The sequence below is a fragment of the Balearica regulorum genome, chromosome 13 (genome assembly GCF_011004875.1).
Source record: "Balearica regulorum gibbericeps isolate bBalReg1 chromosome 13, bBalReg1.pri, whole genome shotgun sequence".
NCBI lineage: Eukaryota > Metazoa > Chordata > Aves > Gruiformes > Gruidae > Balearica > Balearica regulorum.
In genome coordinates this window covers 20,816,910-20,831,179 of record NC_046196.1, presented here as the reverse complement: position 1 = coordinate 20,831,179, position 14,270 = coordinate 20,816,910, and the positions used below count along the sequence as shown (strand labels likewise).

Below are 14,270 nucleotides of genomic sequence, written 5' to 3'. Positions count from 1 at the left end.
GTTTTTGATTCCAGCACTGCCCTGCTGCTGGAAAAAAACTGCGGATGCTGGGGTGGCCGAGGGTGCATTTCAGGAAGAACACAAACTAACTCCACACCCAAACTGGTGCATACTTAAGGAGAGCTGGCAGTACTTAGTGGGATCAAAAGAAAAAGGTATTGAAAAAGCTCTTGGCTCTTCTCTCAAACCTGTTTATTAATTGTGGAATCTCTTAGAATTGGATTAAAATATTCCAGTAAGGCTATATCTTAGATCTAAAGATATTTTAGAACCTTTGCCAAAGCAAATTTCTTCCAGAAGCTAAAAATACCCTGCGCAGGCTGGAGGTTGAGCCCTGGTGCACCTAGCTCCCGCGCCGTGCGTCGCATCTACCACCGTATGGATCAGTGTTTGCTACAGCTCGGACGCGGCGGTCCACCTCTGCGAAACCAAGTTCTCGGGGCTGTCGGGAGTATTTGCCTCCTGTGACTGCTCTGTCTCTTAATTGCCAATACCGAATTAAAGCTCAGTGTTCCGTTACAGAGCAACTGGTAAGCGTGCAACCAGTTGAATGGGGAACATAATTCTTACAATGTGTTTTTAATCCCCAAACCACCCCTTGCTGCTGCTTTGGCCTCTTCAATACAGAGAACTGCGCTGCTAAAAGCACGGATCTCTGTCGCTTCAAACCTGCAGCAGGAGCTCATTTGAATCCTTTTAAGAACCTGGTTGTTAGTCAAATCCAGCTCCTTGGTGAAGAGAGCGGTGAGCCACCCATGCTGTTCTAAGCAAGTGAGCTTCAAGACTTGATTATGGAACAGTCTCCTGGCAGAAGCGCTGGGCTTTCTGCCACCCGCTGGGCCTGTTCCCACTGTTTCAACCTCTTCTTTTGTTCTTTATGTTCAAAATCCTAACGCTTGCTTACTCAGGTTTATGTAGTCCATTCAGTGATAAGAGAGTGTCTCTGGTGAGAAAACAGCTTTCCCATCAGCCTGACTTTCAGGGCTACACACCAGGCATGTCCAGCCCCAGCTCTGTTTTGCTCCTGGCAGTGAGGTTGGTCCTTCACTCACAGTCCAGACCTCTGATATGGCTCATTTTGTCATTTATTTTCCCGTAAAACCAACTTTTATCTGCCAAATGTAAAATCCATGTCCCGTAAGTGGAAGGGATGCCAGGTTTGCAGTTGCCCGTTCAAATAAAGCAGCCCTTGGCTGGCACGCGGCAGCAAGCAGACGTGAGCTCAACCTGCACCCGGAGATCAGCGGCAAACAATCCCTGCTGGTACGATTCAGCCCAGGACTAACGCCTGGTGATCCTGTCCTGGGGTACGGGAGGGGAACTGGTTGCAGCAGGTTAAACCGCTGATCAAGTACAGAATAACCTCTGAAACCACGCTACTAGAGCTGCGGCTTGCTAAGGTATCACTGGCAAGGCGGTTTAGATGGCACCACGCCTTGGTACAGGCACTGGGGATCAGGTCCGGACCGCTGTCCTGCCCACCTGAAACTTTCTTTGGGCTGGACCCTTCCTCATACGGCCCCTCTGCTGCCGGGAACTCGCCGCAGAGGGATCTGTGTGAGGGTGATTTGCATTGTCCTAATTCAAGTTCCTACTTGGAGTTCCAAAACAATTGGAACCAATGTTTGACACCAGGTTATCTGGTTTTAACCCCTGTTTCTCCAAGTCCTGTGGATTGCTGCTCATCTTAATTAATGCTAATTCACTGTATAGCCGATGTCAGAACTTCTTTGCTGCGTGTTTATGAAGGCAGACACCATCCCTTTAGCCTGGTCTACAGGTAGACTGCTTTATGTTGCTCCACATTGAATTGTTCCTGTTTTCAGCTACTTGGCAAACTGATAACCACCAAACCCCCAAAAATCTGTTGTGGAGCATTTGCGTAACCTGGAACCTTGGTAAGGGAAAGCTGCTGGCACCCTGCATCACGTGCCAGGCTTTGGAGGTACAGTCACCGGTGGGGAACGAGCTGACAACTGCAAGATGTTCTGTAACTCTTCGCTTACTCTTCTCGATCCCATTTCTCTATATTGGCCTGCTTACTGATTTTGTGGGTAGGTATATGTTTCACATTCTTTTCCACAGTGATCAGAGCACTTTGCAAGCAGCTACACCTAACTGTAAATACAGATTTGACTCCAGCAAGAGCATCTATAGAGAGGGCTCCCGTTATCGGCGCAGTCTAAAGCCCGAGCCCTCCCTCTCCCCCGAGCAGCTCCTGTCGTTTGACACTTCAGCGAGCGGAGTTGTCCCCCCCGTACCTGCAGCACCAGGGTACCTGTGTGGGGCTGCCGTTGGCTTTCGGCACCGAACAGGGAAGGCGGGAGAGCTGAGACATGTTGACTTTTGAATCTTTGAATCCTAACTGCGAATTTAAATCACTTCACCCGGGTCACGGAGGCAGAAGGGTGGTTGGGTGTGTGCCCAGTAGACAGCTCAAGCAGAGGCTGCTGTGCCCTCTAGTGCATTACTTCCTGCTGAACAGCCACAAGCCTCAGGGCGCCCAGCTCCTTCCCTCTTCTGGGGGCTGTTCAGGATCTACCCAGCACGCTCTGAGCTCCGTGCTGCAGTAGAATAAGTAACTTTGTTTTGTTAATTAATTTACTCCCAACTTTGCCTAGCTGACTATGCTGTGAACAGCTGTGGTATCTGTCACCTTTGTTCCAAACCACCCAAACAATTTTGCTGCTGCTTTATTTTCTTTTTCCTTTGAAAACTCCGTTACTGGTCTCTTTCTACTGGAGCAGCCCAGAAGAACTTCTTTCACCCCAAGAACAGCTGCTGCCCAGAAACCAGTGATTCACAAAGAAGGGAGTCCTGTCCTCACTTGGATTGGTTTCCAGCTTCATCCCTCTCTCTCTGTAAGTAGCATAAAACAGTAGTGAAGGAAGATTAGAACCAAGCAGGAAAGTCTGGGCAGCGCACAGAGAAGCCAGCTGAGGTGGACAGGTCACAGGATGAACAAGATAGCGTAGATCTCGCAGCTGAGAGAGGTGCGGAGTACTCGTGTGCCAGCTCTGCTTTGAGCTTGCTGCTCCTCTGCTGCCCGCGATGCTCTTACACCACTGCGGTGGTCTTCACCAGCAGGCCTGGACCTGGAGAAGCAGCAGACTAACTCAAAGCTGCCCTCTCCCAATGCAGGAAGGATGACATGCACGCTCTTCCCCGGCTCACTGCAAATCCACGGCCTGCCTTGTCTGGCTTGGATGAGCTGAAAGTACACCTGCGTCCCCTTGCTGCCAAAAAAGAGGTTTAGGTGAGCACGTGCAGGCTAGGGCCAAGCCTTGTGCAGGGCGGTGTGGTGTTGTGCAGGGCGGTGTTCAGACTCCTGGAGCAACCAGCACGGCTCTGCAACAGCACCTCTTGGTGGGCTGGACACCTCAGCCTGCCACAGTCCTGCTCGCGGTGCCGAAAATGTGCACCAAGGGAAAGTACTGCACCACGACCACCACGTTTCTTGTGCTGGTTACCACAGGAGCTGGTTATCTGCTGCCTGGAGAGATCGGAGCTGCTCTCCGGTGCCAAAAGCTGTGCTGGAGCATGGCAGCCCACAGGACAAAACTGAGAGGATGTGAGGCTGCGCTGTCAGTGGATAACGAGCCAGGGAGAGGTGAGTTCCTGCCTTCCTGCTCCCAGCCCACCGCTGGAGCCACAACCCTTTCTCAGAGCCATCCAGGCACCCGCGCAAGCACAGAGGGATGCAGGAGCAGGTCTCTTGTCCGTTTAGCTGGTAAATTCTTTGGAGAAGGGGCTGCATCTGGGTCTGTCGACACAGCATTTAGCATAGTCCTGCTCCTTGTTTCAGGGCCAAGTCCTCGTCAGCACCAGCAGCTTTGTAGCCTCACTGTCCTCCTTCCCAACTCCACAGAGTTGTGCAGCTGGAAAAACCTCGTATTTCCCATGGCACCTCCTTTATTTTTGCCTCTACAACCAGGGAACATAGTTAAGCCCAAGAAAATGTCTTGGGCATTTTGTAACAAAACTTGCCCAACCAGACTTTGAAACATTTAACTGACCCGCTTCCTTTTTTTTTTTTTTTTTTTTTAAATAAAATCAGTCAATGTACAATTGTAATTAGGTTAGAGATGCATGAGAGAACAGCTGGAAAGCTGACAGTCGTGCGACGCTGGGTGATGGAGTTACCAGCAGCAATGGTGCCTGGGTAGGAACCTGCCCCCCCCCACTGTTTTCTGTGTGATGATGGTCACACACCATCACTCGTAATAGACAAAGGAAAAATCCCAAAATCCTGTTCTGTTTGGATGCTTTTTCAGGCGTGCCAAGCTATGGTGATTGATGTATTTCACAAACTTCATGGTTTCTTTGTCCCTATAAACTAAGGCCAAGCAGTTGTCCTCTGGATTCACTGTCAACAGCTGGAAGACAGGAAAATAAGGGAGGAAATTAGTTTCACAAAAAAAGGCTTTGATGTTGTTCCTAGGAAGAAACAAACAAACCAGTTTCAAAAGCTAGTCAGAACAAAGGTCTGGGGTTGGAAAATGAACTATGTCCCTAGTTCCACTTTAATACCCCTCAACCTGATGCTTTTATTAAGCAGCAAGGGATTCGGGACTTGTTATTAGCACGACCGCTCAGCCCTCTCGCTAGCACTGATACTGAACGTGGCCGCAGCAAACAGGGCTTCCCTGGGAAAGCGTCACCCCTGCTACAGCCTTGTGCCCCTCCGGGGCTTCCTTCCCAAATGCCACCAGGCACAGGTGGCAGCGGGCACTGTCAGTGTCCCTGGCCTAAGCTCTGCGGTAAAGCGGTAATTCAGGCAGGAAGGCTCCAGTGCACTACCGAGCACCCTTAGGATTACACCAGTGTTACAACAAAGTCTAATTACGCCTCTCCACCCACAGCGATATTATCTAATTTGCAGCTAGCAACTGAGGTCCTTACCTCCTCGTCTTCACCTTTAGCGATGTAGGAAGTAAAGCCACCATATTCTGGATCCCAGTCTTAAAAGAGAAAAGAAAGCTCCTTAGGAAGTTCAGCACTGCCCAGGCTCCATGCAGCCTTCCTGGAGATGCCAGTTTTCCACCCCACAGTCCCTGGATACAGGACAATCCCTGCTTTACCTCCTGCCAGGTTTGGTTTTTTTTTTTCCTTCTGTTCAGGAATAACTTGAAACAAATGTACTGGATTTGCCTTTTCTGCTCCTCAAGTGTAGAACAGTTTTGCCTTAGCAGATATGCAAAAGGCTTTCAGTAGAATTACCAACATCTGCCGGGGGTTTCAGCCACGTGTTCTGGGCTCAGCTAGTCCCAAATACTAATGTTTAGAGTTTTGTTTTCACCAGTTTAACTAGCAACCACCCTAAAATGCCTAGGCACGCCTAAAGTAACCTCTGAAAACCCCGGGCTTTGTGAATTGGAGATGCAGTGATAATTGTGATGAGAAAAGCGGGCAAAACGCAACCCTTCCGGCAGGGATTCTGGCCTCCTGGCCGCCCACCGTGTCCCCGCTCAGCGAGTAGCGTTCTGGGGACAGGCACAGCCTTTCCCTCGACCCAAGCGCCACCTCCTGGCTCCGGCCGGAAAGGACAAAGCTGTGCCTAAACCTTTGTGTGAGGACTACTGAACCCGGGGCTTACACAGAAGTGAGGACGAGGATAAAGTGTACAGAGCCTTTCTATGTAGGAAAAAGCTTGGAGGTTTTGGCTATTGTAGCACTGCTGAGGGTTAGGAAGTCCTTCCTTGATACCAACCTTGTCGGGAGAGTCTGACAGCTCTCTTTTATCCACTTACCCTCGCAGCCGCAGAAGAAGAGCAGGTCGAGGGCAAATTCGGTTGCCTGAGTGTCGTGGACCAGAGTGTAGTGCCTGTGGGTCCAGCGCCTCAGCTCCCCCGCGCACACAGGGGTACCTGAGCCTCAGAGAGGGAACAGACAAGCCAGGGAAAACAATAAGGCTGTGATGTGCTTTGGTTTACCCAAATCTTCCTTTTTTGTCTTATTGTCCCTGCCCTGGATTGACAGTAGAGCTCTGAACTTCAACAGCCAGCAACCTATCTGCTCTGGAAGTACACCGAAATTTCAGTGAAGGCGGGTATTGCTCTGAACTCACTCTCCATGTGCCGTCCCAGGAGGTATGTCAGAATTTGGGGGAGCCTTTCTTTTCTCATGGCTCTAGCTCAGTTTTCAATCCGTGCAGCCCCAAACTATGCCCTCCTCACACGTGAATTTAAAATCACACAGCAGAAACGTGGCAGACAGAAGAGGCAAATCAGAAAAACAAAGCCTTTGGACCAGAAAAGTATTCCAGTGGGATTTTCGGTACGACTTGGGTTTTGATTACCTTTTATTCCAGCATCTACTAACTTGTCTGAGTGCAAGAAGGGCATTTTCAACAATTCTACCCTTATCTTCAAAGCCACCATTTTAAATAAACAGCACCAATCCATGAATCCAAAATTAATATTTTATAGCAATGATATCTCATTGCTGACAACGAAGCAGTTATTTAGGCTATTTTCAGGGATCGCTTTTCTAATTCTAAAATTACCTTTACTTGTGATCTGTTCACTTTCTTCCTTTTGATTTGGTGTTTCATACAAGAATCTACTTTAATTGAAGCAGGAGTATGTTGATGTAGAAACCATGTCACTGTTGGCAAAAGCCTATCAGGCAATTAACAGACACCCCCCGCCACGCCTTAACTCCTACAAGTCCCACCCTTAAGACTTGGGTCTGTTCAAAACAGCATCTTCAAGTTAGTCAGTATATTATTCCAAATTCTTTTGCAATGGTCGCTTGATACTCAATCTGACATGCATCAAGTCCCATGTTTGTGCTGGCTGCAGTACAAGGTGAAGTCCTAGTTCTGTGAAAATCACTGGAATTCTGCTGCTGACATCCTTAATGTCAGGATTCTACTCAGTTCCTTTCACACTGCGGCTACTCAACTTACCATTCTGCTTCTCGCTGTCTTGTGCTTCAGGGATGTTGTCAGGCTGGTCTGGCTGATGGGGACTGCTCTCAGCGTGTTGTTCGGCCTCTTCCTGCTCAGGTTTGGGACCACTGTGCCCAGCAGTGTCATCTGCTCTTCCTTCCCCAGCATCTTCATCCTCATCAGAGGGAGCCAGGAAGTGCAGCTTCAGGCCAGTGAAGTTGGACAGCAGTAAAAACAAGGCCTCAGAGCGTAAGAAATGCAGGAACTTCTTCAGGACATCAGGGAGGCTGTCTTCCTCCGCTGTCTCATAGAGCCTGAAAGACAGCAGAGGTATGAGCAGATAGATCTCCTTGCTGGAGAACCATGTCTGTGGGGGCGGCATCAGGCGGTGCAGCCTCATGGCAGCTCCCGCTCCCCCCGATCAGTAAGTGCAGGACACTGGCATTCCTCACCTCTTATTGGCAGGCCCCCGGCTACTCCACTGGATGGCTTTGCTCTCCAGAGCTTCACACAGTAGTTGGTATTTCTCTTTCTAGGAGAGAAAGATAGTGTAGAAACTTTAACGTTTAGCCTCCAGGGCTCCCTTGTGTGCTAGAAGCAGCAGTCCTCTGCTCTCAGATAAGGCACTCTAATTTTTTTTTTCCTGACTTGTTTGAGGCTCCTGAAGACTGCTGAATTGAGGGGCATAGCCTGGGCAGGCATGGTGTCTTTTCAGTGCCAGCGACCAACAGGTATCAAATGTTAGTTGGATTATCTGCCGGTGAGAACGCAGTTTCACTGAGACACGGATGCCCAGTAAACCAGAGGTAAATCAGCCTTGAAAAGCAAAGCCTTACATGTAAGACCAAAACTGTCACGGGTCATGTGTTTCACACACCGGTTGAGTTCCCCAAGTGCTGCGAGAGGCTGAGAGACAGGCAAGGGCACTCTGGTCACCACAACGCTAGGAAGCGGGATGACGTGCATTTCCATCCTTCTGCTTTGCTGCTTACAGGAAATGAGAATGTTGAAGGAAATTTTGTGATTTTTGACGAGTCCCTGTGCAGCAGCGCACTGGCAGGCAGAGGGGATCTGTCCACAAAATCACAGAATGGTTGAGGTTGGATGGCACCTCTTGAGGTCACCGGGTCCATTCCCCTTTAGGGAGTGAAACCAAAGAGTGGTTCCAGTACAAATGAGCCCCTTCCCTGCCTGCATGACGTGTGGTACCTGCCAGCCCTGTGACCTCTTCTGGCAGAACACATCCATTGAACCACTGCACTCACCTTGAGAAAATCTTTCAGGAGAATTTCTGATCGCTCCTCAAATTCCTCCTGGATTTGAGCTTGGGAATCCATGTCCAAATAAACTAGATTGATCCACTCATACAAGACTTCATGCTGGAAGGTAAATGGATTTGAATGCTGAATTTGCAAAAGTAAAAAGGATTCCCCACTTCCCCCATACCCAGCTGGCCACAGGGTTGGACTCCTCCCCACACACACACTCCATTCCCTTCTTCATTTCATCGCACCACCAGTACTTGCTGCGTTCTCTGCACTATCGTAGGTATGCAAAATGTACAGAGTGAAGAAAGAGATACAAGAAAGAAACCAGCTACGAATTTATGGACAGGAAACAAAAAAAAAAGAGAATGGGATAAGTTAAAGATTAAAGCATCCTCAAGCATCAGTGTGTCCGGTAACAGGTGTTCCAGGGACATGAAAGAAATAGAAACGCAGACAAGCAGGTGTCGGCTTGTTACTCACATCGCAGGGAATGTGTGGGCTCCTGGGCAAGGGAGCGTCATGGTAGCGTGCAGGTCTGACTATTGATGGACCGTGAAACCAGCCGCTCACTGACAAGCGGCACTTCTCCCGAGACAGAACTTCCGACACCTGGAACAAGGTTGAGCAGCATGTTACAGCCTGCGGTATTCTCAGGCACACTGCAGTTTCAGATCTCGGCCAGGTGTTTGTATCATGCAGTTCCACGGACTATTTATTTATCCTGTTGCCAGGCATCTTCCCGACAAGTGCCACAAAGCGTGACTTAACCGTATTGGCAGTTCTACAGTAGGGCACCCCACTACGCCTATGTTACCGAGGCCGTGCAGCCGTATCTGCACAGTGCCCTGTTGGCGAGGTGATGTGCCGAGGAGCTCTTCTGGAGCTGCGTGAAAAATGTGAGCTAGTTTAAAACAAGCAGCAAACAAAAGTCTCTCTCGTCACCACAGCCAAATCCACAGCGGTGGCTTGCCAGGAGAGCAACACAAAGTAGAAATGGAAATTTTTCTTCCTCCAGGATGACCAAGCTTGACTGATAGTTTAAAGTTGGCTTTGTCAGTTCTCTTCCTCCTTGAAGTCCTGCCTGTAACATGCAACACTTCGCAGAGTATCTGTTCTACCCATGCTTGTTCTCCCTTTCCCTTCTCCCTCCCCATCAGGACTGTAACAACACGCAGAATGAATAACCACAACAATTGAGAATCAAAAAACAAACAAAAGACAGCTCCTTGCCTGGTGGAAAGAGACTGGAGACACTTCAAAGAAAACCAGCGTGTTCCACGAAGGCACTAATGACTTGACGATTTGCTGTGGCTGAAAGTGTTCTGAGGAGGAAGAAAACATACTCTGGTTAAGGTACAAGTTGGAACGCACTAGAAACTGCCATTTCTCTCTGACTTTGTGACGTTGCAACTGGCGAGACACCTGGGTGTAAGGGATGGAGCTCAGAGCAAGGCTTGATGAAGAATCGGTGGACTTCTGCTGCTGGAATGGGAAGTTATCTCAATCGCTTTATAGAGCTCCAAGCACAGTTACTGGCATTGCTTCCATCCTGCCTCCACTCTTGACCCTTTGAAAAAATGGGAAAAAAAGGATTCCCCTCTACATGTTAAACAAAAAAAGGAAGCCTTCAGAGGGTGGAAGCAAGGGCAGGTAGCCTAGGAGGAATACAGAGAAGCTGTCTGAGCAGCCAGGGATCAGGTTAGGAAAGCCAAAGCCCTGATAGAAATTAGTCTGGCCACGGATGTCAAGGACAACAAGAAAAGCTTCTGTAGTATGTTAGTGAGAAAAGGAGGATGAGGGAAAATGTGGGTCCCCTCCGGAATGAAACGGGTGACCTGGTTACCCGGGATATGGAGAAGGCTGACGTACTCAATGACTTCTTTGCCTCAGTCTTCACTGGCAAATGCTTGAGCCACACTGCCCAGGTCACAGAAGGCAGGGACTGGGAGAATGCAGAACCACCCACTGCAGGAGAAGATCAGGTTCGAGAATATCTAAGGAACCTGAAGGTGCACAAGTCCATGGGACCTGATGAGTTGCATCCGTGGGTCCTGAGGGAACTGGTGGATGAAGTGGCCAGGCCACTCTCCATCATATTTGAGAAGTCCTGGCAGTCCGGCGAAGTTCCTGCCGACTGGAAGAGGGGAAACATAACCCCCATTTTTAAGAAGGGAAAAAAGGAAGACCCAGGGAACTACAGGCTGGTCAGTCTCACCTCCATGCCTGGCAAGATTATGGAGCAGACCCTCCTGGAGACCATGCTCAGGCACATGGAAAATAAGGAGGTGATTGGTGACAGCCAACACGGCTTCACTAAGGGCAAATCGTGCCTGACAAACTTGGTGGCCTTCTATGATGGGGTTACAACCTCGGTGGATAAGGGAAGGGCAACTGAAGTCGTCTACCTGGACTTGTGCAAGGCATTTGATGCTGTCCCGCACGACATCCTTGTCTCTAAATTGGAGAGGCATGAATTCGATGGATGGACCACTCGGTGGATAAGGAATTGGCTGGATGGTCGCACTCAAAGAGTTGTGATCAACAGCTCAATGTCCAAGTGGAGAACAGCGATGAGTGGCGTTCCTCAGGGGTCGGTACTGGGCCCGTGCGAACCGCATGAAGTTCAACAAGGCCAAGTGCAAGATCCTGCACATGGGACGGCGCAATCCCAAGCACGACTCCAGGCTGGGCGAGGAATGGATTGAAAGCAGCCCTGAGAAGGACTTGGGGGTATTGATTGACAAAAAGCTCAACATGAGCCGGCAGCGTGCACTTGCAGCCCAGAAAGCCAACCGTGTCCTGGGCTGCATCTAAAGATACGTGACCAGCAGGTCGAGGGAGGTGATCCTGCCCCTCTACTCCGCTCTGGTGAGACCCCACCTGCAGTACTGGGTCCAGCTCTGGGGGCCCCAGTACAGGAGAGACATGGAGCTGTTGGAGAGAGTCCAGAGGAGGCCACAGAGATGATCAGAGGGCTGGAGCACCTCTGCTATGAGGACAGGCTGAGAGAGTTGGGGTTGTTCAGCCTGGAGAAAAGGCAGCTCCGGGGAGATGTAATTGCAGCTTACCAGTACCTGAAGGGGCTACAGGAAAGATAGTGAGGGACTGGTTATCAGGGAGTGTCGTGACAGGACAAGGGGGAATGGGTTTAAGCTGAAGGAGGGTCGATTTAGATTAGATGTTAGAAAGAAAGTCTTTACTGTTAGAGTGGTGAGGCACTGGCACAGGTTGCCCAGAGAGGTTGTGGAGGCCCCATCCCTGGAAGTGTTTAAGACCAGGTTGGATGAGGCTTTGGGCAATGTGGTCTAGTGGAGGGTGTCCCTGCCCGCAGCAGGGGGGTTGGAACTAGATGATCTTTAAGGTCCCTTCCGACCCAAACCATTCTGTGATTCTATGACTTTCTGCTGCTCCTCTGCTGTCACCCATTAGCACTGTCTGCAAAGCCTGCTACAGCCCACCTCTAAGGTGCAAATTCTACCTGTACAGCAGGTTCTCTGGACAAAGGAGAAACTCTTTATCTCCCTTGTACTGTTTGAAGAGAAAATTGCTGCACGGGGCACATAAACTTCCTCTTTTTCAGCCACCTGCGGCTGAGCTCCGAGCGCTTACCATCTGTGCTATACAGGTCCAGCGTTCCCCCATCGCCTTCCTCCCAGGGTGGCACGAGGTACAGGATGAAAGCAATTCTCCGACCTTCCAGCTCATCGTCGTGGCACAGCAAGACGTCTGCAATTACACACATTTTGCTGCAGTAGCACCTTTCCAGTACACACGTGAGTCATTCCAGTGGCTGCTTCCCAGCTTTGTCCTCACAGGAATACAACAAGAAAAAACATGCCCTTTCCAAGAACTGCATTTTCACTTGTCAGCATCACGAGCCCAAGATTTGCAAGATTAACTGCTGTGGGATTGCACTACAACCAGCAGATTAACCCACTTCGAAGGTACAGGCAGTTATAACTCGTCATCCACCCCTCCGTGGCTGTCACTGGACACGGTGGAAAGAGCTTAAATAATGACTTGAGCTCTTTTAAATACAGAACTGCCCTTTGAGTAAGTTAGTTGCTGGAATAGAGGGGAGGGGGAGCCCTGGGAACAGAAAAGCTGGGCCAACAATTCATGGTGCAAAAGACTTTTAAAAAGTAGAGCTGACAGCAGTAATACTTTTCCCCTTCCTACAGTGATTTTTCACAACTAAAAGGGTAGGCGCGGTTGTAACCTGGACTCACTGAGGTGACGTTTTAGCATCAGACTTCACAAACTCAACTGTGGCGTTTGGAAGCCGAACACATCACCCTTTCACACAGAAGTGGGCATGCAAACGCGGGCCGAACATCTCTGAAAAGGTGGGGGCTCGCGACAGCGCTGGGCCCAGTTAAAGCCATCAGCAAGGGAACTACAGGAACAGTTTTTCCGTCATTTGTACTTCGTTTGCTGAGACTTTGATTTACTGCTGATAGTTTCTAGGCCCCTCTGGAACTAGAAAGGGGTTGGGGTAGGATATGTAATTAGGTATTCTGCTGACATTTCGTTTCCTACACGCCCACAGAAGCTTTAGGGAACGGATCGCTTACAGACTGACCAGTATATTCATATTTAGCACAGGAGATGTCAATAGTTGGCTCCAGCTCAATCTGGGTCACAGCAGAAAGCCACGCTCTGAATTCTTCACATAGAGCATGCCTGAGAAAACAAGCACAAGCTAAGTGTCCTCCCATGTTAATAAAGCACATCAGCATAGCCTAAATTAATTTATTATCTCCCTTCCAACTATTTAAACAGTTAAAGGTGCTGTTGCTGCCAGTGTCAGTGTATTTCTGTAGAGCCACACAGGAGCTGGCCAGGAACTGTTTATCAGGGATAGGACAAGGGGTAATGGGTTTAAACTAAAAGAGGGGAGATTGAGATGAGATGTTACGAGAAATTCTTCCCTGTGAGGGTGGTGAGGCCCTGGCACAGGGTGCCCAGAGAAGCTGTGGCTGCCCCTGGCTCCCTGGCAGTGTTCAAGGCCAGGTTGGATGGGGCTTTGGGCAACCTGGGCTAGTGGAGGGTGTCCCTGCCCATGGCAGGGGTGGCACTGGATGGGCTGTGAGGTCCCTTCCAACCCAAACCAGTCTGGGATTCTATGCAAACGGCCCAGCGCTTACAGCACGCACAACGACAACCAGCAGCGAGTGTGAAATCGGCTGTAAGGGGACAGCTAAGCACTGCAGAAGTGACAGATACCCGAGGGCTGGATCAGAGCCCGCTGCTCAGAAGAAAACCCTTAACTGACTTCACGGCCACATCGATTCAGCTCCCCAGGGCCGGTTTCTGGCCCGGCCCACCCCGCAGCCCCTCACCTTCCCCGGGCTTTTCACCCGGAGCTGGCAAAGCCCCGAGCCGGCGTTTTACCTCAGCGCGGCGACGTGGGGCTCCGGCCTTGCCCCCAGCTCCTCGGACTGCGGTGGCCCATGGAAGAGAAGAAGGGACGGGGGTTAGGACGACGCGGCCCAGCCCGGCTCGGCCCGCCCGGCCCCCCGGGGCCCACCTGCCGCAGGGACAGGAGATCGTTACGCCGCCCGCGAAAACCGAGGCCCAGCAGCTCATCGCGCAACGCCTCCGCGAAGGCCGGGACCGCCAGGAAGCCGGGGATGACACCGTGCCGGAACGGAGCCGGCTCCACCGCCGCCGCCGCCTCTGCAAGGGAAACGCCGCCGGTGAGGGGAGCGCGGGGCCCGCCGCCGCACAGGCCGGGGCCCGGGGAGGGGTCGGGGCGTACCGTAGCGGAGCGGCTCCCCGCGGCCCCAGGCTGCCGCCGCCCGCTCCCGCAGCGCCGGGTCCCTGAGGGCGGCGCACAGCTCGGCGCGCGCCTCCCGCTTCCCGCGCTTCTTCCCCGGCGGCGGCGGCGCCACGGCCCCGCGCCGCTTGGCGCCCATACTGCTCCCGCTGACTACAGCTCCCGGCGGCCCCCGCGCCGTCCGCCGAGCCAATCGAATCACACGAGAGGCGGAGCCTCGTCCCGCTGGCCAATGAGAGAGGGGAGAGGGAGGAGCGCGGCGGTAAAACGCCAGTGAGCGGGCGGCTGCTTCTCCCCCCGGTGCGGAGGTGCTGGGGGAGACAGAGAGGCT

General features: G+C 51.2%; 1 protein-coding gene across 1 annotated transcript; it reads right to left on the bottom strand.

Annotated features, from left to right (window-relative positions):
• Positions 1–2,692: 2,692 nt before the first annotated feature.
• OGFOD1 (2-oxoglutarate and iron dependent oxygenase domain containing 1) lies at positions 2,693–14,116 on the bottom strand. The gene is made up of 13 exons (XM_075766000.1): positions 13,922–14,116; positions 13,691–13,839; positions 13,555–13,601; positions 12,743–12,843; positions 11,770–11,886; positions 9,391–9,482; positions 8,641–8,769; positions 8,158–8,271; positions 7,345–7,424; positions 6,911–7,206; positions 5,751–5,867; positions 4,903–4,961; positions 2,693–4,376 (listed from the first exon to the last, which is right to left on the bottom strand). Exons 1-13 carry the CDS (start codon positions 14,076–14,078, stop codon positions 4,215–4,217), a joined length of 1,620 nt encoding a protein of 539 aa, XP_075622115.1. The 5' UTR covers positions 14,079–14,116; the 3' UTR covers positions 2,693–4,214.
• Between the last annotated feature and the right edge of the window lie 154 nt (positions 14,117–14,270).

What these genes read in the sequence shown, in the direction of transcription:
- OGFOD1 (XM_075766000.1), bottom strand. Translation starts at nt 14,078, where the DNA reads ATGGGCGCCAAGCGGCGCGGGGCCGTGGCGCCGCCGCCGCCGGGGAAG. An exon ending in GGACCTGTATAGCACAGATG is followed by an intron (nt 9,483 to 11,769) that starts GTAAGCGCTCGG and finishes CTTCCTCCTCAG; the next exon opens with AACACTTTCAGCCACAGCAA. An exon ending in AGACAGCGAGAAGCAGAATG is followed by an intron (nt 5,868 to 6,910) that starts GTAAGTTGAGTA and finishes TCTGAGGCTCAG; the next exon opens with GTACCCCTGTGTGCGCGGGG.